This window comes from Symsagittifera roscoffensis, chromosome 9 (assembly GCF_963678635.1).
Source record: "Symsagittifera roscoffensis chromosome 9, txSymRosc1.1, whole genome shotgun sequence".
NCBI classification, from domain to species: Eukaryota; Metazoa; Xenacoelomorpha; order Acoela; family Convolutidae; genus Symsagittifera; species Symsagittifera roscoffensis.
This window is the reverse complement of record NC_087070.1, coordinates 2,284,036-2,311,939: the sequence shown is the minus strand read 5'-3', so window position 1 is coordinate 2,311,939 and position 27,904 is coordinate 2,284,036. Positions and strand designations below refer to the sequence as shown.

General features: G+C 32.9%; 1 protein-coding gene across 1 annotated transcript in view; it reads right to left on the bottom strand.

The window, feature by feature from the left end:
• Positions 1-11,938: 11,938 nt before the first annotated feature.
• The window catches only part of LOC134854430 (uncharacterized), a 30,680-nt gene continuing 14,714 nt past the window's right edge, over positions 11,939-27,904 (bottom strand). Inside the window, exons 4-5 of the mRNA XM_063870677.1 lie at positions 22,093-22,099; positions 11,939-11,944 (exon numbers count right to left, since the gene is read on the bottom strand). Coding sequence (XP_063726747.1) covers positions 11,939-11,944; positions 22,093-22,099 — 13 coding nt within the window. The remainder of the gene's footprint in view (positions 11,945-22,092; positions 22,100-27,904) is intronic.

The following is a 27,904-nucleotide window of genomic DNA, read 5'->3' as shown; positions in this document are numbered from 1 at the left end:
AATTTTCCTATTTTTTCTTACTTTTTGAGGTATTTTTTGGTCTGGCGTTTTTGTATTGTGTTGAGTTGTGGTTTGTTTTGGATTTTGTTTTTCATGATGGACGTTGTGTTGTTCATCTATTTTTTTTTCTGTATGTGAATGATTTTGAATAATTTTTAAACCTGTGAAAGAATATAATCGAGTTAATTCGCGCAGCGAGTACTCTTTTGGGTAGTATGGCAATAGATTGTTACGATTTTGAACAATTTCTTTTTGATTCGAATCGGTGAATTTATACGGTACGTCTGTGGGTTTGGCAATTATTTGGTATGGTCCTTTTCGAAGGGGTTGTATTTTTTTAGAAATTACTTTTTGTGTATTAAAGTTAGGTATTAAGACAAATGTTCCAATTTTTAAATCTGTGGCTGGTGTAAAGCATGAATTAATTTAGTCGTTAATATTTTGCCTTTGTAACAATTTTTCTGTTACTTTTGGTAAATTTCATTGTATTTTTTATCTCTATTTAAAATCCATTCGGTGTGTGCCGGAGGCTAATTTAAGAATTTGTGGGTGATGAAAATGATGTTCAATATGTGTGTGTGAAGGTAGGTTATAACAAATTGAGTCTTAATTCGGGTGGCAATAACCTTGTGCATTTTTATGGGCATTTGCTGTAAACATAATTAGTTTACGTGGCTTTTGATTAAAAACCATTTCGTATGGTGACATTTCTAAAGTTGTCGTGATTTGTGAATTATATGCTAAGGGAAATAATTTTACATCTGCTGACCATTCTGTGTATTTTGTATCATTTCCGTTTATGATACATCTGAGACATTCTTGTAGTGAACGGTTCATACCTTCGACTAAACCGTTTGTCCAAGGTGCATGAGATGTACGTGGTTTATGTTTGATGTTATATATGTGGCATAGTGTGATGATTTCATTATTTATGAATTCCGTACCGTTGTCTGTAACTAAGATTTCGGGTAATCCGAATTTAGCTATCCAATGTTCATAAAGCGTCGCGTAGGCATAATAAGCGTTACAATGTGTTACTGGGTTGAGTGCTACATAATGTGTAAATGCGTCAAGAATTACCATAATGTAGGAGTTTCCTTCAGAGGATGGTGAAATTGGTCCTATGTATCGAATGAAATGCGATGATTAAAATATAAACTTTGTCCTCTAAAATCTTGTTTTTGTGCTATTTGTTTTTGACTTGGGTAAGGTTTATTTAATTGACATACTATACAATCATTGTATAACACTTTTATCCAAATTGGTGCATTTGGGAAATAAAAGTTTTGTGTAAAATGTTGAGTATGTTTTCTCTGATCCGGAGTGTCCTTTTGTTTTTTGGGTATGTGAGATGTTAAAAGCTATTAATATCATACTTAAAGGAAGACAGGGAACTTAAGAATCAATTAATTGATATTCTAAAAGATCTGTATTTTCATTAACTGCTGTAATATTAAATTTTCGGAAATATCGGAGGAGTGTTTTATTTCCTAAAATTGTGGTATCTGCTTTTACGGGCTTAATTTTGTATTTGTGCCATGATTTTCTTCTTTATTTATTGGTGAGATAAATTTGTATTGTTCTAAAAAATCAAGTAATCTATTTACTTTGTCGTGTAAGTGAATTGGTGCTTTACTGGCTCTTTGTTCTTTGAAAACTGCGTTGGGTTTTAACGGGAGATGTAGTGATGAACTGTTTTTTCCAACGTCAAAATTTGATGTTGCGTAGACTGTTGAGTATTTTAACAGTTGCTTTGCTAATTTATCAAATTCGGTTTGTGTAATTTGTGAATGTTCAAAATTAAACATTGTTAAAAATTTTTGTTGTTCTTTTGTGTAATTTGTTATATTGAATGTTGGTTTAAAATATGGTGTTTTTGTGAAGTAATCTGTGTTTCTTTTTTCATTAAATATTACATTCTTTATGGATAATTCTTCGTCAAGGATTGTGGATTGGCAAATATCTAATAATTGGAGTATAATATTAACGCCGTAGGCTACTTCATTTATGGGTGAAATTGTAGCATTTGTTTCACAATATCCTAAAAGTCCTGAGGGTAATGTTACTTGATATGGTGTATTGTTATACACGTGTAACGAAATGATGTCGGTATTCGTGTTTTTCAAAAATTTGATAGAAGAGATCGTGATTTTGAAAACTTTGTGAACAGGTTTACTTGCGATGTCTGACATAAAAAGTTGTTGTTTATTTTGACTTTTATCATACTGGTGAACTTGTTTTATTGAAAAATTATATTTATTTCCTGATAGTGGTTTCAGTTGTTTCCGTTGTTGATTGTAAATTGGGTAAAATTTTGAGAAGAATGGTGGTTGTTTGTTTATTCTTTGGAAGAATGTTAGGGCTGTATTTTTTGTTTTTGTGTACTTATCTTTCATCGGTATTTTACTATTTAAGATGTTGATTGTTGGTCTATATTTAGATATAAATGGTATGCCAATGATATTGTGCTTAATATCAGTAATATGAAATATTTGTTTAAACGGTTTGCTTAAAATTTTATTTTGTTCCATTGTTCTCGTGGGGAGAAGGAATAATTGGATTTTTCCATAACTTACTAATGTTGATCCTTGTGCTGTTGCTAGTTTACTAGAGGTTGCAAGAGGCGTTAGTTTTGGATGTAATATTTTGATTTCATTCCTTGTGAGAATATTAATTATCTTTGATTCTGCTCCTGAGTCAATTAAAAGATCAATTTCAAGATCTGGTGGTTGAAACTCTTTGTTTCTTGGGCTTTCTAGGAGAAATGGAATTGTGCAAATTTTTTCTCTGGGTTGATCTTTTTGTATATTTTGATAAATATGTTTTGTATTTCAGCATTGTGTTTCATCTTTTTCATCGGGTGTTATTACCGTGTTAATTACGTTTACTTCTTGTGAAGTTTGTGTAGTATCGCTGGATCCAATATAGTAATTGTGAAGGAGTTCCAATTGATTTTCATATATGTGTGAAGTAAAAGGTTGTTCATATATGATAGGTTCATAGTCGTTTTCGACTGTTATCATATTTACAGAGATAGTGTTTTCTGTATCACTTTCTGTATCTGACGATTCACAATTTATATGATTTAATTGTAATTCGTTACTTCCTGTATCGTCAATACCTGGGGGGTCTGATGTTGTTTCTTCATTTGTTTGCACTTGATTAATGTGTCTTTGATGTTTTGGTGTGCTACTTCTGTCTCTATGTTTAGAATCATGATAATGGTTAATATTCCTGTGTGGTGACTGGGAATAATTTCTATATCGATTATTGTAACTTGAATTTCGATTTTGTGAAATATTTTGTGATCTGTTTTGATAATTATCATTTGATCTGTGATAGTTTGATCTATTATATGAATTATTTCTTGATCGATGGTTCGGGTAATTCTGATTTCGATTGTTTGAATAACTTCTATTTCTCTTATGTGAATAGTTTCTATTTCTGTTGTATGATGAGTTTCGTGATTGATTATTGGAATAGTGTCTATTCCTTGGGTTTCATTGGGAACTGGATCCAGAAACAAATTGTGTTGTATTAGAATTTGATCGTGAATAATTATTTTGGTTATTTTGGCTATTCGATCGATTATATCTATTTTGTGAAGAATTTCGTGTATTTCTTCGTTCTGGTGATCTTCCTCTTTTCATAGATATTTAGTGTTTCAGTGATTTTTTCAATCAGGTCTGTATCTGATTTCTGTATGTTATTTATATGTGTAGTGTTTTTTTCAATTCGATTAACATATTGCAGTTTTAGATTTTCTGTTTCTTCGAGTTTCATTGTGATTTCTGCTTGTTCTAATTTATCTACTAGTTTTCGAAAATCTAAGTCTGGTTCTCGAATTGAGGAAGGATGAGATGCTCTTTTTTTATCGCTAATTTCCTTAATTGAGGTGTTAAGGTCATCATTAAAATTTCTATCATTTTTGTGTTTTTATAGTCATGTGTATTAAGTGAGTATGCTTTTCGAACTAGTGTTTTGATACTAACTGTTTAATTGATACTAGATGCTAATTGTTTAATTGTTTCATTTGGTAATCTGCGAATTTCATTACATGAAACTCTTTGGTGCTGTTTATTTCTTTCAGTGTCAAACATTTTTAAAAATTTTTTGTGAATCTTTTCCAGTCTGATTTTATTTCTATGGGTAAAACTGAAAACCAATTTTGAGCTGCCTCATCTAGGGTTGTTTGGATTAGTGCTGTGCGTCTATGTATCCAATTTTGATGTAGTGGCGTATTAATTAGCTCAGATCCTATATTTAAAATTAAATTTGCTGTTACTGCATTTAGATAATCTTCTACAGAATATTCAGGGTCTGTTCCTGTGAATACCATCAGTGGTTTATTGGATGTTATTGATGATCCACCCATGAGGTATGGATTCATTGTCATCTGTAGTGATTCTGCGGCATTTGGCATTTGTGAAAAATTTGAAAATTGATTTTTTGTTATTTCGTGTTGCTGAAGGTAATATGAAAGCGGTATTTCATTTTGCATTTGACTTGGTTGATAAGAATCCATTGACATTGGATTTTGTGGTTGTATTGGTTGAAAAGATTGTGTATTAAATGGGTTTTGTATATGCATTTGTTGTGGATTTTGTACATCTGTTGGGTTTTATGGGTAAATTTTTATATTTCGAGATGGTTGAGATTGTCGCGGTCTCTGTGTGCGATATTCTTTAGTATATGGTGCAAAAATATCTGGTTGGTGATAATCATCTTCATCAGATGATAAATAGTTTGTATTATATGGTGTATGGTGGTTAATTTTATTTTGTTGAAAGAATGGGTAATTTTCACTATAATCCTGTGTAGGTTGTGGATTATCTGGAAAATTTACTAAATTGGTCGATGTTTACGGGAGATTCCAATAATGGGAACATACGTGATTTAAATTTTGTGTGTTTTTTTGGGGAGGTCGGTTTGTTCTTGGTTTGTGAGCATAATTATAATTGTGTTTTGCAAAGGTGTTTCTTGTGAATGGTTTTTGTGTTTTTGACGGTATTGTCATTGGTCTATACGTTTGATAATCCATATGTGAATATTTTGGAGCAACCGAAGGTTTAACGGTTGATTGTAAGGTTACCTGTGTTAGTGACGTATTTAAGTTTCTTGGTGTTGTCAAATTAGGGTGTATTGGTGAAATACTTTGTTGTGTAGTTGTTGCTGTTTGGACGATTTCTTCATTTATGAAGTGTGATGGTGTTTGAATATCTTGTTTTGTAAGATTTCTAGTTCCATTAAGGTTTTCATTATGTATGACGGTCGAATTTAAACTGTTATTTCGTGTATCAGGTAAAAATGTATTATAGTTCAATGGTGTTGCATCAATGGTTAATGGTATTACTTTTACATAATCTCTGTGATAAGATATTGTACTTATTGCTTGACTTGAGATAGCTTGTGGGATATTTAGAAATGCATGATGAGACCATTCAGGGTCCCAAACGTAGTCTGATTGTTCTGAAAGAGCAGTGTCGTCATTTGTATTTTGAGGTCTGAAATTTTTTCTTGCTTGTGAAACTAAATCTAAACTGTGGGTGAAATAATCTATTAAAAACCATGCTAAAATCTTTTGTAAATCATGTTTAGTGTGTTGTGAAACATCATCTTTAGTGAGATTTTCGCGGATTATATGTAGAAATGTTGAAAATATTGTGATTTCATTTCGTACTTTTGTATGTCTGGATGTTTCAGTTGGTGAGATACTTTGAACTTGTGTTTTTTCTAATATTGATATATAACTATATATTATTGCAAAAACATCGTTAGTGAATATGGAGTTTGCTCTTTGTGAATTATGATATTGTATGCTTTTGATATATTCTATGAATACTTTTGAGAATCTATGAGAAAGGGAAAATCTGCTTCGTCATCTGAACTATCGTCACTTTGAGTGTGGCTCATTTTTTCGTTTGATGACTGTTAATATATAACTATCGATGTGTCTAATTGGTTGATTCCAATTATACAAGTGTACTGGTTTGTCTTTGTACTATTCTTCTTTTTCCTTTTTTTGATGATTTTGAAGTTGTTTCTGAGTCGAAAAAATACAATTGATCGTGAATGGGACAATTTTTATCAATCGATTCTTTTAATTTACAGAGTTCATCTAAATTGCTGGCTTCTGATTCTGAAAATGCTTTTCTATTTTTTGAAAATCTTTTTCGTGTGATTTGTCTTTGTTTGTTTATAATTTTCCTTTTAATTGTTTGTCGTTTTGTTCTAATGTATCCAACTGTTTGTGTATGAGGTGTGATTACAAGATCTTTTTTTTTTGTTATCTATTTCACAGTTGTGTAAAACGATTTTTTGTTTTTTTTCTAGGTTCCTGGGTCTTTTGGAAGGGTTGGATAGTGAATCGACGTTTGAGGTCGTTAGACACCTGCTAAGTGGGTGAGGGAGAACAAGATTGTTCTTTTTGATCCAAGGATAGGCCTTGATGATCAGGTTTTAAACTTAGTGAAATAGAAAATTTATTAAGATCCAAGGATAAGCCTTGATGATCTGATTTTGAAAACTAAGTGAATTTAAGTTTAAAATGGTTTAAATTTGTTTAATAAAAAGATTTAGTTTTTCAATGATATTAGTGAGCTTATGATTGCTGTTACGTTTAGGTGATAAAGCTGGAACAACAGGATGATTTATGATTACTAACAATTTATTGTGATGCTACTAATTTTTATTTTTATTTTTAAAATATATTTTTCAATTATGTTTTATATAATACTGCAGAAATTAAGAAAACGATCTGATTTTTTATCAATCGTTATTGTACATTAATAATTTTGTTTAGCGCCTGAAATGATCATGAATATTTACTTCAAAATTCTATGTTTGCAAATGAAAATCTAAATTCATTGCTAATAAGATTCTAAATACAAAAGTTTGTGTTGGCTTTTGCCGTACAACCATAAAACTAAATGGTAAGTTTCTACTTAGTCGTATATCGTCTCTTGTCCGAGGTCTTCTTTCAATACCGGGTAGTTCTAGTATCGTTCAGAATATCGGCTCTGATCTATTGAGTCGTAGAGACATTTTAATTAAACTATTATCGTGTAACATTTTGAAAATGTTTTGTCTAATTTCTAATCTATATTTGGTTAGTTCTAAGCTATTAAGGTCTTATTCGAGAATTATGGTCGCACCAGATGAGTTATGACCGATGTGGTTAACTCATAGAGTAATTTCGGATAGGGTAATAGGGTACACCGTCTGCTCGTCACGCTATCTTATTTTCGGCCGGATAGATTCGTGCAACTTCTTAGTCTAATACCGGTCCTAATCTTACTCTTATACTTACTAGTCTCCCCCTCGAGAAAATCCTAGATCCGTCCCTGAACTTTTGCATGATTGGGGATTATAGATTAGAATATAAAGCTGGCATATATAGGGAAAGCAAAGAAAAAAGAAACCGCAACAGATGCATGACTTCTGTCTTCAGTTTTTTTTTACATGTAGTCATGTGACAATTTGAAATCTAAAATGCCATAGGGTACCACGTGGCGGAGGACAAATGGCCAGGAGCTAAGATGAAGTTACGAGCGCTCACAGCCCACAGCTACATTTCCGTTTGGATGCGATCATTCAGTCTAATCAACAGTATTCTAACTATTCTTCTCATCAAACACTTCTCAATCGGTCCGAAGAAAACAGTTACTGCCATAGTCCAATGGGTGAAGAAAATTGAAAGTATCCGAAAAGGATAGATGGTGTCAAAACTATGCAGCAGATGACAACTTCCGATTCCAGGGACTCAAAAATTGATTTACAAAAGACAGATCACTATAAGTAATTTGTAGAAAAAAGGATCCAAATCAAGAGTTTCAGAAACAGCAAACAGTAGCCAGTTTAAGGGCAGCGGAAAGGGCGCCTCCTTCGCAGAAATTTGACTACACAAAGGATCCCTCCTTTGATACTATTTTATAACCTTCATTTTTGACTAGGTGACCTAATAATTTTTCTAAAGGCGCCTTCCGCGCCAATATATACTAAATTTGAGGGGAGGAAGCGCGCCAAAAAACACGATTTTTTGATCAAAACTGTCCAAAAATTGACAAAATTTGGCTAAAACAGGGACTTTTCAGTGATTAGGGAGAGCTCGGAAAATCAATTTGGTCCACTTAAAAAAAGTCGTCAAAATTTTCCAAATTTTTTTTTGAAAATCTTCCGCCCCCTCGAGAATATCACAGACCTATCCCTGCCCCCAAATGATTACTTATAGACGGTATTGCAAAAAAAACATCAATTTTTTGAAACTTTTGTTCCAAAAACAGAAAACTTTTTCTGTTATTATTTGAGCCAACTTATTAACGATTATTTACGATTCATTGCAAATTTCCTCACGAAATATCAACCAATAATTGGAGCTGAATATGTTTAGGGACACTTTATGCATTCTTTTGTGCTCCGCGGATGAAATTTGGAAAAAAAACAGGCTAATTTTAAGCATTTTCTGAAGTTTTTGACCAAAAAGTTTCGTTTCTTTTTGAGGCGTGCTACCATCAAAGTTACCATCAATACGTATCTTAGCGCCCCAGTCCCCTTCTGAATTTTTTAAAAACTGAGTGACCAAAAAACGCGTCTTATAAAATACTATCAAAGTCGAGATTCTTTGGAATGCCAGGGTATTCAATGAGCCAGCGGTGATTTTTTTCCGCATAGCTATGAAGAAAGTATCGAGATTTTGAGCTTCTGATAAAGTATGTCCGATATATTCATGTGCAAAGCTCTCCAACTTCTTCTTCCGCTCATATCATTCTCCATATCTGTATAAAATGATCAACCAAATACGTTGTTCCTCATACTTTCGTTAAATGAGTACAAATTTTTCCTCCGAGTTTCTTCACTTCAATTTAACTGATATTTTGAATTTGAAATAAAATGTCCAGAAGTATCTTTTTTTTTCAATCGTTTTTACCAACATTTTGGAATTCGATTGCCTTAAATACAATTATAAGGAAAATTTTGTCAAATCAAAAACGTTATAAAATGTACAAGAAAGCTAAATATTTTTTAAATTAAACTTAAAACAAGTGAGAGGATTTTTCAGGTTGAGGCATAATCTTTATCAGTACTCATTATACTTCAGAGTCTACCTGCACCTGTGACCAGAGCGTTTTTTGAATGCTCATTTCAGATCCCACGATGAGTTAAAGCTAATCTCACACACCCCTCATAGACCAGACACCTCCTTTAATGTTTTTAAATAAGTCATTGGAACACAATATTATCAATTTCATCAGTATCAAAAAATAGTTTTATCAGCAAATTATCTACATTTTTATGAAATTATTTTTTAGTTACTCGAAATTATGAGTTTCAAAATTCTTTCTTTTTGAAAACTCAGTAAGTTTTAAATTTACCATTCCAGGTGAATGTTGCACAAAATAAGATTGTTCCAATTAATGAAATTTAGAAAATGGTTTCAATTAGATTTTGCACCATTTTTGTGCAGTATTTGTCAAAAAATTGCTTCTTAAAAACATTGCGGTTCCTTAACTGTTGCAACATTAGATTTTGACTCAAACTGGTGATACATGTGCATCCTTCTAATGATACGCTAAATTGAGTTACTGTTTCAAAGAAAGTTCTGCAGACACTGTAAAAGTACTTCCCAAATCGATCAAGAAGGGTTCTCTTGCAAGATTTTTCATGATTCTTGCATAATGGTGGTTACCTTACAAGATCTTGCAAAATAACCAACTATGAGAATTTTTAAAAATTCCTTGTTCTGAGCGCTAGAAAAAACTATGGACATCAAAACTGACTATGGTTCCAAAAATTTCTGAGTTTAAATTTGATAAAAATTTAAGATTAAACAAGTAATAAAAATTTTCATACAGATATATGCTCATTTTTCAATTTTCGTAAAGCAAAAAGTTTCATGTTGTCGTTTTAGTTTATACATTTCAATCTAAAGTTTTCAAAACGTGTTTTTTTACATAATTAGATGATTTTTTCATCTAGTTTTGCAAATCTAGCGGTTACATTTCAATTTATTGTTTTTTTTGACAAAACTCGATGAAGACAGTTATTTAGCTTGAGAAATTTTGTACGTTGTGTTGACATAAACCCAATAAATAATTATGTTCATCTTCTTATGCGGTTAAATTTTCGTTTTTTTTCTTTTTTTTTGGTTTTTTTGTCTTTGTGTTTAACTGTTTCTACTTTTTACTGGCATTGCTTCCTTCGTACACAAACGCTACAAGTTGTTTTCTTATGCAAAATTTTTTTTTCTCACAAAAATTGTTTCTTCAAATATCTTGCTTGAAATAAATTTATCCTAAAGGAGGTTATTATGCCAGAATATTTCAAGATCAGTTAAAGAGATGCACACTCTTTCATTACGAGGCCAAACTGTGCACTGGATAGGCGCACAACTTTGTGTCTGTATGTTCCTGTCTTCCAGAGACAAGTCTTTAAACATGTTAAAAATTTATCGGAACGATCAAAGGAAAGTAAAGAACAAAAGAAGAAAAAAGGGAGCGTCCTTGTTGCGGAATCCGCTCACAATGCACAAAATGCACAGTTTGGCCTCGTAATGTTTTAAAAATTTTCCAAGATTCTTGCAAGAGCTTGCAAGATAACCTCGCTTGAATAACTAGGGTACTGATCTCATAAAAAGCACTTGAGCAAAAATATCTGCTTTTTTTGTGGCATCAAACTGATTGTGTTGGTAAAATTGCTTTCTACGTTTTACTTAAGTACTAAACTGGCTTGAAGTGTTGGGTTTCTTTTCAAGTAAAGTTTTCTCCAAAAGTGTTTTCGAATTGAAAATAATTCCTTTTATTTTGATTTGAAGTAGAATTTTGCGGTTCATTTTTGTTACCTGAAGCCTTTCAGAAACAGCTCGGGTTATTGATTTTTTTAAATTGAAAGCAGTATCATTGACCAATCGAACAACTTTATACCGTCAGTAGTAGATGTTGAGGCTAATCAGGGGGGGGGGGGTGCATGGTGGACCCCATGTATTAAGATACGTTTTAGATTTCTGGTCCGCCATGCTTTGTATTAAGACTGGGTATAGAGTCTACAATGTATTAAGATAGGGAAGACCGATGGTAAGGTTTTATGGTTTGTGTGATGGTAAGATAATGGTAAGAAAAACGCAAATTTTTTGGTTTTTGTGCGAAAATGTCTAATTTTTTCGCAAAAATCTCGGCGCGCGTTACCTAATTGGGAACAATTAATTGTTAATTACGTGTTGATTGTAGAATTAAGATTATGTATTTAGTTTTTTTTGGTGGATGGTAAGTCAATGGTTTTTGTGCAAAAAAATGTGTCGAAAAAATTCAAAACACGATAAGATTTTGTTTAATTTGATCTAATGAAAATTTATTAGATACTTTTACTTTCTATCTATCTGAATCTATTCTGAACCTACAGAGATATTGAAAAAAATTGAATTTTTTGAGAGAAAAAAATTAAATTACAATGAAAATATATAAATCACTGCATCGTATAGTAAACTTACTGCCATAATTTACATTTACAAATGAAAAAACTACAAATTTACATAAAATTACTTATAAAATTCAAAACATGCACATCATGAATGTTATTCAAGTTTGTCTGGTAGAATTTAAAAAGAAGAACGCTGAATAAATTGCGTAAAATCCACACAAATTATCAGTTTTTTGTAGCTTTCGGGGAACCATTCGCCAATACTTTTTTGTTAGAAAGGAAAAAACTGTTCTTTTCCGACCCAAAGAATCAGCAAAATAGTAAGTTTTATCCAATCGAGCCATCATGATCCGGTGCTCCCTTCTATCATTGCTTGGAGCTGAGTTAACAATTGCAAAAGAGTATTTTGTTAGTTGAGGTACTTTATCAAAGGGGTAAGATCCCATGTACTTGAACCTGAGTTCAGGAATTCTTTCAATAATTTGCAGAAGTGAAAAATTATTCATTTTCGCAAATGTAAGCTGATTTACATCTAAAACAAAGAAACAGAAAGTTTGATATTGTAATTCAGGATGGAAAATCCTAAAGTTATTGACTTACTCGCATTGAGGTACTGAATCAACAAAGTCCCATACACAAAACTTGTGAACTGGACAAAATTTGTTGAAGACTGATATACAGTCTAGGTTGAAGAAAAGTCTTGGGTTTTCAATTAAACAGCATTCATAAGCTGCTTTTTCTGGAGATTTAGTTCTGAAGAAAAACAAAATATATAGTAGAGAGACAATCACAATGAAAAGTCCCAAAAAAGATACAATATTTTTTATAGGAACCTGAAAACTCAAAAAAACTAAACAATTTTAGCGACTGTTCCTAATTTTTCAATTTGAACATTTGATAGTCTTTCTCCCAAACTATCACTTCCGTTACTTGCTCCAAGGGAAACTGGAAATACATTTCTAATCTCAAGCTTTCTCCACTAAGTTCTGGATAATGCAACTGTTCAGCAGCATCCTGTAGTGAAGTCAAGTCAAAAACTAGAATATAGTGATTTTGAAAACCTTCCATAGGAAGAGCTGGGAAATCTTCGTTAAACTGCATTGCTTTCATTGTTGTAAGATAAGGTCGACAAGGAGAAGTTGTATCTAATGAAACAATTGCTCTTCCACCCCGAATAATTCTAAGTTCTCTTAAATGAAATTGCTGATAGCTGAAAGGGTTTTCATGAAAAGAACCTGCAACAGCTGAATTTGTATTCATTGCAACAGCTACTCTTCTTATTGGAGCGTTATTGGATATATTTTCTTGTTTGAATTGGTTTTGACGAGATGGAATGATAAAGGTTCTTGCTATAGTTTCCATGTAAATGTATTGAGCAGGTTCTCTTTCCAGATTCCATTGCAAGTATTGATGATTAGGTTCAGCAACTAAAATTCTTCTAGTAAACAACGAACAATCAACTATTTTCAGACTGACAGTTGGATTATCAGATAACATGTAAAAGTTAGGTCTAGCTCGAATAAGTTTAATTCGAACTCTGGTATTTGGTGGCAACAGTTTTTCGCAAGTAAACAAATCAATGGCAAGCCTCCCATAGAGTGAAAAAGTTATCCCTGTTCCCAAGGAATTTGCTCTATCAGTGAATGGATACATATCAAATGCATCAGGATTTTCTTCAAAACTGTATCCATGACAAGCAAGAATTCCTTTATTACTCACTGCTGACGAGCTGAATTCGTACGATATCTGTGCCTTATGAGGATATAATCCAAGGGCATTGTAAACCATTGTTTTGTTAAAATAAACTTCACAGTTGGAGAATAGAGAATGTAGTAGATTGTTTACATAAGTTAAGTAAGTTTGTGGTTCCTCATCTGAATCTTCCTCCGATTTTGCTTTATTTTCTGCATTTCCTTTTTTTGAAAGAATCAAACAATCTTCCTTTGAATAGTTGAAGCTCTAAGCTAAGATGGGTATCACGCATATCCAAGTAGAGATTACGATCCGTTTCAAATTCAAACTCAATACTGATTTCATCCAGAGAAGTACTGGGGAATACTTCTTGTGCGTAAGATGACATAATTGTTTCCAAAACTGGGACTTTATCAAAACTCTCCAATGAAGAATTTGCAAAAGCCCCGTACCAAAAATGTCTTTGCGGGAGCGACTATTTTTCGTTCTAATTTTTCGAGAAATGGATCTGGTTCTAGCAGTTCTACGCTTAGATTTCTTTTTTCCACCTCCCAATTGTTTCCGAACTGTTTTTGTTCCCACATCTTTTGCAAATGTTTTGAGTTTTTTACGTCCACTAACAACTTCCCCAATCTCTGCAGCAGCGATTTCAAACAAATCTGCCCCAATTCTTTTCGCAGCTGGGACTATACATTTTTTATTAAAGGGGATTGCAGTTCTCCCAGGAGTTTGTGCAAGAGCTCCAAAACGTCTTCCACGCTGTCTTCCATGTCCTCGAAAAATAGGGAAATCAGCTGAATTTTGAGCAACCATTTCGTATGAAGTTTAAATCAAAAATGATTATTCGAAATCTTGCGTAACAAGAGAACAATTCGAGTGATTCCTTCTGACACAAAAGGAATTTTTTCCCCTGTACTATCTCTTAGTTCTATCTTGATACTATGGAAAGAATTTTTCAACAGCTATTTAAACTGTAAATCTGTAAAGGATTGATAATTCATGTACTGTGCTGTAGAAATTATATCTCCACTCTTCACTTTGGAGATAAATGGAATACAACGCAATAAGGGAGTTTTTGTATCACCAACTATGTTACATTCTATAATATCACTGTATATCATTAGAGAATGTATTCTTATATTGTCGTAGGAATACTGAGGATAATGTGAACCTTTTCCTTTCATTATAACCCTTGTTTGATTTTGTTCTAAATCACAACTAAAAAAGTGGCTCAAATCAGCACTCTGAATAATAAACACTGATTGACTCTCAGGTAAATGAACAGCAAACTTTATCGACTGATACATAGATTCCGTTATATTCAAAAACTTGAGCTCCTAGACGTTCTCGAGTTTTGTTGTTCATAGCTATAACTATATCAACCATACTTGGATACAATCCTGGTTCAATGTTCTTCGGTACAATCTTTTTTTTTCTCCTTAGATCTTTCAATCTTTCTCTACCATTTACGAATGTAAACTTTCCCTCTGTAACATTTTGGTACAAAGAAGGGTATGATATTTCTGAAATAGCAACCTCCCATTCTCCTTTCAAATGTATTTGTTGAGGTAGAAAATTTGTAAAAGAACTAAGACTGTTATTCGGATAACAATTAAAAGAAGCGTTGGAAACCAACTCAATATTGAAAGAATCCATGACAACTGATTGGTAGAAATTTAGTTTAAAAAATGATTTACCTTTAATCAGAACATTTTCTAAGCTCTTTTTCATAAAATTTTCCCAGAATTTCCTCTTTGTCGAGATCTTTGATGATGTATGTAGAGGGCTTTTTTGTAGAGACTAGCAAAATTTTAAAATTTTCATCTGTAAATTATGGTTTTATATCCTTTTCGGAACGTAATATCATTCTTTGAAACTCTCACTCAGTCTCCAACTTTGAATTTTAGTTTCCTATACCTTGTTAGAGGTTTATTGTACAGAATTGAGAGGAAATCAGTATTCTTGACATCTCTAGGTGATTTCCCAATAGATCTATTGATGCGACAATTCATTGTAGAAACAAATTGCGGCAACTTGTGAATGAATTTTTCACCATGATCTTCTATGTAACAATAAATTATGTGTTTTAATGATTGAATAGCTCTCTCTGCCAATGCAGCTTTTGTTTCACCCATGGTCGAGTAAACTTCAATGCTTTTTTCCTTGCAAATTTTTTTTTGAAAGTTCCTCCATATTCCGTTCCTTTATCAACCCAAAGCTTTTCAGGAGTATTTTTTCGAGATATCATTTTTTTGAAAGCTTGCAAAGTGTCTTTGACATATTTAGTTTTCATTGTTTGAACTCTGACAAATCGCAAAAAAAACATCAACAGCAACCAATAAATATTTGACTCCCTTGTTTTGACTCGCTAGTTTGTCCACAAATGCCAAATCCATACACCAAATTTCTTTTATATATTTTGAAAATGCTTGAAGCCTTCGAAAACGTCTGATTGGGGGACCAAAATTTGTATACGATGTCTTGGTTTGTAAAAACTGTTCTACTTTCTTTTTTGACAATCAGCTTGCTCTACTCAAGTTTCGCACAGAACCGTACGCAGCTCTACCCCTAGAATACAATCTGTTCAGACTTACTTTTTCAGATTTTGAAAGGGATTCAAGTTCTTCTGTCTTTCGCTTTGGCATTCTACTTGGCAACAAGTTTAGGTGGAATTTGAGTTGCTTCCAAAATGGTAAAGTAAAAATCGGGAAAGTCGGTATTTTTTTGCTTTAGTGCACACACAAAGTCTACAATTGATTATTTTGTGTCTCGATTATCTAATATAATTTTTTCTGACTGACTTAGTCTAATTCTAGGAGAATTCAAATTTAAATCAATAAGGTGCTTATTGTTACTCGTTTTCAACTTTGCATTTACAGCATCGTAAATAGAATCAAAAATTTTTGGTACAATTTCCTCTTTTTCTTGCTTTTGTTCCAATTTTGGTTTTTTTTGGAAGTGTACTTTGTGATTGATAAATTGAGTAAGGAATTAGAACAAACTGATCCATACTATGTGAATCGTTTAATGACAAAAAGAGTGATAACAGATATTAATTGTAAGCCTTTTGACGAGCTCAAAATAGTTCTCCTTTTATGCAGTGAAGTTCTTCTTCGTGTGAGTTCTGATATTTCTCTTCGATATTTTACTACGTCTACTTTTTGAAGATCATTTAGCTCGCCTCGTGGTAAGTTTACTAGACATTCGTTGAGGAATTGAATGAAACTTTTTGGACAATGGAGGATGAATTGTTTTTGAAGTTTTTGGGAAAAATGTTTGAAATATTGAGAGTATAGAGACGTGTTGTATGCTCATCGTCCAAAAACTTAGTTTCTCTTCCTGCTCGTAGATAAAACTTTGATGGAACTGAACCACTGTTTGTGCAATATCTTAGCGAATCAACTGTTTTTGGAGTTAAATCAATGAGTAAATGACCATAAGGAGTAGATGTTGCATCATGATACCACTCTTTCAATTGTGATCCTAGACCTAGTTGTTCACTTAATGTTTTGATTCGTAAAACATCTCTCGGTGACTTGAATAAGACTATATGTGTTTTTTGTAACTCAACATCTCTTCCCAATTTGCTTTGATGAAACAAGTTATGCTTAATATATATTGTATTCAGTCCCCTGTGTCTTCCAGCAGTAGCAACTTTTAGAAACTGCTGAGAATTTGAAGTTTCTTCACAAGAGTCATCAAATATTAAAAGGTATTTTATTCCATTATTGGGAAGGTTTTCAATCAGTTCAAAGTCGACTCCTTGGATAAACTTAAGGTTTTTTCTTTGCATTTGTCCATAAAGAGGTTGATAATGTTGATAAAAATAAAAAATTTTGTCAAACTTTGGTTGAAATGTACCAATTTTTTTCCACTTAAAAATAAGATGTGATTTTCCAGATCCACTCGGTCCAACTAGAGAAATAAATACTCGTTCTGTGGTAGAAATTATTTTATTCATAGCTTTGGAGAAGGTTAAATATAACCGACTGTACTTGATAAATTTGCTACCCAAACTGTTGTTTCTTCACATGTAGTGGATAACATTATTCAAACGATTGCACATGCTAGTATTAAAACTATGACAAAAAATTGGCACATAAACACTAAAAGAGATCTATTACACGTACGTCCAAAAAACTTCCAAGAATTTCGTTCATGATTCTCCTCATCAAAAACAAAATTTCCTAAATTTAACTGCTTGTCACATTCATCTCCCATCTCTACTTTGGAATGAAAAAATTGATAATGATTGACATTTAAATTTCAAAAACACGATAATTCAAAATTATTAAGGTAATTTACAATTTATTAAAAAAACATCGAGTCCATGTTCCGTATGCAAATGCTTTTCTTTCTGCACAGTGAAGAGTATTTGCATGACGAAATGGGTAGTTGCTACACCTCCAATCATATTCTTCATCTTTTAAAATCAAATTCCGAACTTTTGGACATGCGTAGTCATCCAAGTTTGTAACCTTTGTTTCCAAAACTTCTGATGACAGAATTTTACATTTTTCATAACCTTTTGCAAAAAACTCCGTTTCTGGAGCTTTTAGTTTTTTCATTATTTTTTCAAGCTCAGTATATTTTTCATGGCCACTGTTCCAATTGACTCCATGAAGATGCTTCGTACACCAAGCAGACTGAGATGTAGCTTTGAATTTTTTGGGAGGAAGAAAGGAATATCCCACAGTTTGTCCATTTTGATAAACTCCTAACTCTTTAACTATTTTGTTTTCAATACACTCAATATCCAAAACACCTAGAATCATGATGGTGACTGTTTTTGCTGACAATTTTAGTTAGAATAACTAGCAATCGAACAATGCATATACTGATGAAGCAAAAACTTTAACATATAAACAGAAGAACAATCCAGTCACATGACCAAGAAAACAACAACCAAGGAAATCTATGTAAAACATAACAGTAACCAGGTCCCTTATAAGTAGTAGAATTCACAGATCCAGCTGCATCATGTAAAATTGCATGAAGTCTGAAAATTTTTGAATTTGCAAAAAATGTAATCCATACAAGAATTTCCGTATCCAATTAGACCCACAAAAAGAAATTTTTGGTCCATTTCTTTCAAATTTATGACAAAACTGAGGGGATAAAATCAACCAAATTATCATACTCTTTTTTTCCAACTGAAATTTCTGATTGTTTTTCCAAGTGTTTCCTTTTCTACGATACTCTATGAGATCTATTTTCTTAATATCTGAACGATAACTTAGAAAAATTTTTCGTCTTCCATTATGCAAATTGAGAAATTTGCGATTCTGTATCCAAATCTTGCAATTTTGGTAAATTTTGAGATTCCAAAACTGTTAGTGAAAATTTCTGGGACTTTTCTTGTAAGACGATATGAAAAAGTCCCAATTTTTTTTTGAAGCTTTAAAACAAGATTTCTGGAAGAACCAATGTTCCAACTCATACTGCTCAGCTCAAAGAAGTTTTAAAAATTGATTCAAGAAGATGAATATTTGAATTACATTGCTATAATAACATCACTCAATAAAATTATTGAACATTACAGTTCTCATCAAACATAAAATCTCCCAAGACTTGGGCAAGTTCTTTGAATTCGTTCAAAGTATAGTTGACATAGGCAACTTGCTTCAAGACTTCGTTCTCCTTTGCAGTGAATCTGAATCGAATCTGAATGTAGGGTGGCTTGTTCACACTGTACTTCTGGATCGTGACACATACCGTTCTCTTCTTCTATGTTGCTACGTCATACACCGCATGACAGTTCGCAAGTTCCTGCTCCATGGTTGAGTCTTTGTCAGAATAGGGTTCCAATACAGGAACAAGTTCAAGGTTTTCAGCATCGTGAATAACAGTATTCCGTATTGCTGATATCCTTTCCCCTTCTTTTTCACCAAGATAGACTTGCTGGGTTTTTTCGATTTGTCCAAATTCATTTTTTTAGCAATTGGAAGCAAGGTTCAAAGTAAATTTTTCCGTTGTAGGGTTTTTGGGACCAAGAAAATCTCCCAACCCTTTTTTGGTTTTTCTAGCAAATTCAATATAGTTGGGAAGGATATCTTTTCGTGAATACATTTTTGATTTGAGACTCAGAGCCAACTGATCAGTAGTAGATATTACAAAATAATAATATTTGTAAATTTATAGAAATTAGGAAATGTAGATTACTCACTGTACCTTCCATATAAGGTTTTATTACCTTATATGGAATAATGAGTAGGTGATGATCCAAATATGGACATTGCGTAGGTGATGAAACTACTATATAAGCAATTCAATATAGATAAAAATCATTTTCAACAAGTAATCGGTGATGGCATCTGCTATGTGTCAAGCATATCCCACTTTTTATTCGGACTACAATGCAAAATCTCTTTTTATCTGTCTCAGAAAACTTTTATAAAAAATTTATTGTCTCCAAGACTACTGTGTATCTAACCATTCATCATTCTGCCCAGTGGAAAATTGCAATTTTCACTTAGTATTAATCGCATCATCGCTCGATCAGATTTTGTAAAGATTAGATAGATTTCACTTATCAAATTGTTGACTGTATATATACTTTATACAAATACAGATTTTATTTCAACATTATTTCATCAAGAGGTGAAGTTTTCAATCAGTTGAATCGTGCAGTCGAACACAACTTGAAATGTAGAATACCGGAAAACTTACCCAGTGTTGCAAAGAAACGACTGCTGCGAAAAAAATTCAAAAGACATTATCTCAGTTCTGCTCAGAAGCTTGCGTCCACTCAGACTCTTGGATCAGCTTTTTTGGAAAGGATTCGAAAAGTTCAAAACTCAAGTATGAGACTGACTGGTTGAAAATTGTTGATTATATTATTGATGGTTTTGCTGCCGTAAATAGTGATCGTATCAATTTTTCTATTAATAATTGAACATTTATTAATAAAAATTTTTTCAAAATTTTTTTAATTTAAATCAAAAGTTTTTTCAACGAACAAATTTGCATTTTTCAACACGTGTGCACAAATTAACTCAGAGTTTTTTCGCAAGATGCAAATTTGGTTTGATTTTTTCAAAACGTTTGCAAAAAATTAATTAAACTTTTTTACAAGATGCAGAAACTGTTTTGGTTTTTTCAACAAGTGTGCAAAAATTTTTGTGTTACATGCAAGTTTTTTCGTGGTTTTTTTGAAAACAAATGCAAAAATCTAACTTATTTTTTCCTATGCAAATGCAAAAATTGCAAAATTTTTTGTAAAAAAACTTGTTAAATTGATGCTAAAAATTTTTTCATAATTGCTGACTTTGAGTACTATTCCCTATCTTAATACATTGTTTTTCCAATATTTTTGATCAATATACATGAAAAAAAAGAGATTTTAAACAAAGATTTTCATTTTAATTAATTATTGACAGTGCAAGAAAATCCTCTTTCAGTTTTCTTTAAAATGCGAAAATTTTTAGTGAAATTTTTCTTAATTTGCGAAATTTTCTTTGATTTTTTTAACAAATAGGCAAAAAAATATATAAAAGTTTTTGCATGGTGCAAAAATTAATGTAAAGTTTTTAACTTGCTTGCAAAAATTGGTTTAATAATTTTTGCCATCTTTCTAACAAAATTCTATAAAACTGTTTACCAGATGCACAATTATTTTCGTTTTTAACAAAGTTTTACCTTTGAAATTTCTTAATAAACTTTTCTATGATCTCTTTGTTCCTATCTCTTGAAAATAAATTTACTAGATACGAAGAAATTAAATTACAAAGCACAATACAGTAACCAATTTATTTACAAATCAAAGAGCTGTCGAGCAGCTGAGTTATCAAAATTTTGCAAGTTCTCAATGGAGCGCAAAGCTGGTCTTGCCTCCATCACTGGTGGTTGTCTTGGTGGTTCGCTGACTGGAGTTCTTGGCTCAGAGAACCCCTCATCCTCTTCGATTGTAATTGGGTTGTCCACAGATCCCTCTTCCCAAGGAAAGAGGAAATCGTCGAATGGTTGAGCCACATATCTAGAGTCAGGAATTTCAGGGTAGTTCATTCCCACATGCTCGGCCACTTCCTCCATCATTTGCATTTCTCCAAGTTGATTCTCTGTAGGGGGTACTTGCGTTATATGATGTGCATCACCTCCACCATATGCCAGACTTGGATTGGGATGTCCATTCGTGACTGAAAAACTCCACAAACTGTTTCTCGCACTTGGATTTGCACTAAATCATCCGAAAATTCCACCGAGATCATAAGGTTGTTGTTTTTTACTGAGAAAATCTTTTTGAGCAATAAGTTGAGTTAATGAGTAAAAACAAGATTTACAGTTGAAAGGGGGGAATTGATGGTGGTTAAGTTGAAATTATTGTATTTAGAGCTGAGAGAGGAGGTAGTTGACGGTAGTTAAGTTGAAAATAAAACGATTTTTAGTTAAGAGAGAGGGGTACCTTCAAGTGGAATGTGTGGATTTAACCAAAAGAATTTTCCTTATTTGGATTGTAGTCGTGTCCAATCAGATTTTAGTTTCCTTTTATGGAATTCTTATAGAAAACTCGTGTCCAATTGGAAACAAAGCTCCATTTTACACATTGTCGTTTCCAATCACAAAAATGTTCATTTTTGTTCAAATTGTCGTATCCAATCAGAGGAACCTTTTAAGGACTTAAGTCTTCCAAATAAGTATACACAAAAGCAATCGCAAAAATAAATGACCAAAAGTTGTTTGCTGTAAAAATAAGAAATATTGCCGATATAAGTAACAAAAGAAGAAAAATTAAAAAAAGTAGCAACTCTGCAAGTCTTCTCATCAAGTTAACTGATTTTTTTGTATATAATTGATGAAAAATTGTTGATTTTTCAGCAGATATTCAAGTTCTTTAACTTTGATGTAGATTTGAGATGATAACTCAAATTGATGAATTTTTCAAAGCAAATCTCTGGAAATCTGATACCAAACCTGATCATTCAAGCTTTTTAACTTTGAAAATCTTTTTAAAAAATGGAGGAAAAAAGAACTTTGCTGGGGAGTTTTGACAAATTTGGGAGTTGGGTAGGGAATAAAAAGAGTCTTTGAAATATTATCGTACGACTTTTTTATTAAATTCAAGTTCTCTAAAATCAATAAAATTTCTTTTCTAGTCAGGTGTAACTCAGCAGTAAATTCATAACTTTGATACGCAATATGTGGATCAAAAATAAATTCTTTGATTGAGGTTTCCCTAAAGAGACCTTTACCTAGTCGAAGGACTCTATTTTGGACAACATAAGCGTCCAAAAAATTGTGAAAAAAGTAAGAATCTACATCTATTTCATCAATGAGGAAATCACACGGAATATTTTCTTTTTTCTTGTAGTCTTTTTAATTGACATTCTTCAAAAATGAATATTTTGGATCCAAAGTTATGTCTAGAAACTGCTTAGTTCTGATTGTTTGAAAATGTTTCTGGAAAATTCTAGAACTTTCGAAGGAATGACGTTATTACCATAAAAGGAAAATTGCGTGGGTGGTGACGTCACTTCTATTTATAGAATGACGTCTTTATCATAAAAGGAACATTGCGTAGGCGGTGACGTCACTTCTATTCAAAGAATGACGTCATTACCATTAAAGGATAATTGTGTAGGCATCATTGATAGTATAAATACACTTATTTTACTGGGTTAAATCATTAATTTTGTTTGCCAATCAGAAACAGTCAATTAAATTTTACTTCAAATTTTACATTTCGTTACTTCAAGAAAAGAAAAAAGTAAGTATTATCATTTAATTGGTACTTTAGGTTTTTAATTTTGGAACATTTCTAACGTCCCAATTATTTTGAGATAATGCCTACCCTTAACCGAAACGAGAAAGTCAAATGTGAGGATTGGGGTCAGGAAAACAGGAGAGCTGATAATGCGTGACATCGAAAAAGATGTGAAAATTAAAAGGAACATAAGTGTCCAAACTGTCATTTTTATACAAAGAGCAAAGAGGAGATGGGTTATCATGTTGCAAAGAAGCGTGCTCAACCAAATTCAAAGCAGTCGACAGTTTGTCCTTCATGTGAACAAGATTTCCCAAGTGACTACTCTCTCCAACAACATCGGAGAAAAGAACATGGAGCAAAACAACGGAGAAGAAGCAGATATGTCAACACAATTCTTGCGACTTCAGAAAAATCAACTCATCGATTTGAAACAACATCTGGAGAGATATATAAATACTTTACCTGTTTTTGGATTTAACAGCGGTAGATATGATTTGAAATTGATCAAATCATACTTATTTCCTTATTTAATTCGCGATAAAGAACAAGAAACATCCGTAATCAAAAAAGCAAATGACTTTATATCTTTCAAGTTTGGAGATGTACATTTTCTCGACATAATGAAGTTTCTGGGAGGGGCAACTACTTTGGAATTTTTTCTCAAAGCTTATAAAGCTAGCAAAACGAAAATATTTTTTCCCTATGAATGGTTTGATAACCCAGACAAACTTGACTTTCCTGAATTGCCACCGTATGAAGCATTTTTCAGTAAACTTAGAAACAACAATCCTCTAGACAAAGACTTCATTGATTATGAGAAGCTTAGAAAAAGTGGGTTTGACGAACAACAGGCACTGAAAAAGCTTCAAATCAAGACTGTTCCTACATCTGCTTTGGATAATTACAATTACTTAAAAGAGACTTGGAAGAAAAATGGAATGACAGTGTTCAAAGACTTTTTGAAGTGGTACAACAACAAAGATGTAGTCCCAACCCTGGAGGCAATGCAAAAAATGATTCAGTTTTATCATAACAAGGGGATAGATATGTTAAAACTTGGCTGCACACTTCCAAATCTAGCAAACATTTGTCTTCACAAATCCACAAATTAAAAGTTTTATCCAAAGTGATGAAAGACTTGTGTGAAAAAATAAGAGAGGACATGACGGGTGGACCTTCCATTGTTTTCACTCGAAAAGCTGTAGTTGATGAAACATACATCAGAAATTCATCAAATGTTTGAGAATCAGTCGTTGGAATTGATGCAAGCCAGCGTTACCCTTTCTCAATGTGTCAAGATATGCCAACAGGACTGTACACGAGATGGGAGTTTGACACTGAAATGCAGAAATTCAAGGCTAGACATAATCAAACTCGCAATTTTGAGAATATGGTCATGTCTTTTTATCAAGAATTAAGACCAGAATGAAAAATTGAGAGCTTTTTTACATCTGGAAAACAGAAAAAAATCGACTGTTTTAATGTGGATGGTTATTGTGATCATTGTAAGACAGTGTTTGAAGCAATGGGATGTTATTACCACTTCTGTTCCTGTCAAGAAGCTCGTCCCTCCTTAACAGAACATGATATTGAGCGAGGAAACAAGAAGAGAGAGATGGATGATATGCGACGAGAATACATTAAAGAGAAAGGATACAAAGTGGAAGAAATGTGAGAGTGTGACTGGTGAGAAAATTTCAAAACCGATGACAAGATCAAAAAAATCACGTCAGAACCCACTTTTCCTATAAAAGACCTCTTTCTACAGACTCACTTCTAGCAAAAATAAAAGATGGATCTCTTTTTGGCTACGTTTAGTGCGACTTAATTGTTCCAGATGAGCTAAAATCAAAATTTGCAAATTTTCCTCCAAATTTCAAAAATACTGAGGTCGGAAGAAATGATACTGGAGATTACATGAAAAACTATTCGATCGAGAAAGAAATGTCAAAGCATCCTCTGAGAATGCTGATATCTATTTTCAAGCTGGAAAATGGAACAGTTATAACTCCTCTCTTCAACTTTTATATGGAACTTGGATTGCAGTGCACCAAAATTTACCGTTTTGTTCAATAATCTCCAATTTCGGAAATACCTTAATAATTTCGTTCAGTCAGTGGTTGATGCTAGAAGAGAAGGAGATGAAAAACCTTTGTCAGGAGTTGCAGCAGAAACAGTGAAACTTTTGGGTAATTCTTCGTATGGATATCAGATCATGGATAGATCGAGACATACAATCACAAAATATCTGAACGATGAAAAAACCCATAAGGCAATAAATGAACCACTGCTTAAGAGACTTAACTCAGTTGAGAAGGACTTATATGAGGTGGAGTTATTGAAATCAACTATTGAGCACCGAGAACCCATCATAGTTGGTTCTTTCATACTTCAGTATGCAAAACTGAGAATGTTGGAGCTCTACTATAACTTCTTTGCATAAATTCGAAGAGTTGGAGATGGACACCGACTCACTTTACTTGGCACTTGCTGAAGAGAATTTATACGACTGTATCAAACCAGATAAGAGAGCTGCTTGGGAAAAATTGAGGAAAAATGACTGCAGAGACTCTTTCAAGGCGGATGCAAAATCAAATTTCTTTCCTCGAAAGTGTTGCAGTACGCATAAAAAGCATGATAAGCGGGAGCCAGGACTTTTTAAAGAAGAATTCAGATGTACAGAAATGCTATGTTTGTGTAGCAAGACATATTGCTGCTATGACAACAAGTCCGATAAGTTCAAATTTAGCAGTAAAGGATTAAACAAGCGAGTTCTCGAAGATTCTGGAGACGGACCTGTGCCAAAGTACAGGAGAGTGCTCGATGAAGCAATCAACCTAATATCTACAAATAGAGGATTCAGAACTATAAATCATATGGTGGCAACATATGAACAAACAGAGAAAAGACTAAGCTTTTTTTATCCAAAAAGACAATTACAAGTTGATGGAAATCATACAAAACCACTGAACTTATAAGAACTGATCTGGTCAGGTAAATTCATTCATGATGTCGTAATATATTGGTTTTATGATGTTAAAATGTAAAATTTTGCGGTAAACTTGTTATATAATGCAGTGATTTATATACTTTTTTGTAATTTAATTTTTTTCTCTCAAAAAATTCTGTTTTTTTTCGATGTCTCTGTAGGTTCAGAATAGATTCAGATAGATAGAAAGTTAAAGTATCTTATAAATTTTTATTAAACAAATTAAACAAATTCTTATCGTGTTTTGAATTTTTTCGAAAAAATTTTAAATTTTTTTGATAAAAATTCCAAGTTTTTGCACAAAAACTCTTACCATTGACTTACCATCCACCAAAAAAAACTAAATACACAACCTTAATTCTACAATCTACACGTAATTAACAATTAATTGTTCCCAATTAGGTAACGCGCGCCGAGATTTTTGCGAAAAAATTAGTCATTTTCGCACAAAAACCAAAAAATTTTCGTTTTTCTTACCATTATCTTACCATCACACAAACAATAAAACCTTACCATCGGTATTCCCTATCTTAATACATTGTAGACTCTATACCCAATCTTAATAAATAGCATGGCGGACCGGAAATCTATAACGTACTTTTACATGGGGTCCGCCATGCAACCCCCCCCCCCCCTGATCAGCCTCAACATCTACTACTACCGTCACTACTTTAAGATAAGTCACTGAATTTTATCAGAAACAGATTACAGCAGCATAACAAAGCCTTGGGGTCATAAAACAAAATTACTTGTTTTAAAGTCACAAAAGTAGCCACTATTCAGCTTTTTTGGTTTTTCGAAACAACTTAGTTTGATTCCCAATCAGGGGCGGATTTAGGGGGTGGGGTGGGTGGGGTTGATGAAGATTGCTCCTTTCCCCCTCAGGGATTCGACACCCTGCCGACCCAAAGGGTTTCCCTTTTGGTACTTTTCAAGAAATTCGATTTTGGCCGACCGACCCTAAAATTTTTCTAAAGGCGCCTTTGGCGCCAATATATACTAACTTTGAGGTGGAACGCACGCCAAAAAAAGCAATTTTTGTCAAAGTTTTCCAAAAAGTGCCCAAAAATACCTTTTTTGACCTGTTCTTTCAAAAATTTGCCTGCGGCGCAAAAAATTTCGCCAAAACAACATCTTTTTTCTACTGCTTTAGGAGAGCTCGGAAAATCAATTTGGTCGACCTAAAAAAAAAGGTCGTCAAAGTTTTTGAATTTTTTTTGAAAAACCACCCCCTTCGAGAAAATCCTAGATCCGCCCCTGTTCTCAATACAATTTGTATGATATCAGTGACTGAATTCAAAAAAGTATAAATCTCGAAAACTTGAAACGTTATCAAACAGGATTTCTTCTGAAAGTTCTTCTGCAAGGTTCTGCGCATTTTGAACAAAATTATCAAAACTCACTTGTAACATACTCAATCAATCGAATTTTTTTAACATAAGGCGGCAAGACAAACTCAGCGCTTGATTAGACGCGCAGACAGTTCAATCATAAACTGATTCGGTAGACGCATATATTGAGCTGCGTCTAATTAAATCAAAGGATACATTAAATGTTCTCAGCCAAACTGTCTGGGCTCTGTGTGATATATCATCCATTAAAATTTTGAAACTTCAGAGATTACACTATGCAAAGTTTGGTAATAGAGTACGTGAAGCTTAATGATCAAAACTTTTGGATTTGAAAACAAGCGGAGTCTCCGCTCTGCAATGAGAACAACTTGATCGTTTCAATTTTACTGATGATGTTGTTACACTTACTTCGAAAGTATAATGAGTTGCTGTGATATCACCTTCTTCTTTTTATATTATCATCTGTAGGTGCTAAATTTTTTGACTGCTCACCTATATTTTTGTCTTTGAAAACAAACTCAAATTCATTTTCTTTACGTTTCCTACAATTATGAGTTTGGTTATGGAATCAAAAAATTTTAAACTTTCCTATTCTGTTTTAACTCCCGCAGCTTCGAGGTCACTGGTAAAGTACCCAGGTCGAGATCCCGCTCAAAAACCACTCAAGTTTTAAACGGTTTGAGCGGTTTTCCAGCAAGATTTGAGCGGTTTGGGCGTTTTTTGGTAAAACCGCTCAAGCCGCTCAAATCTTGCTTT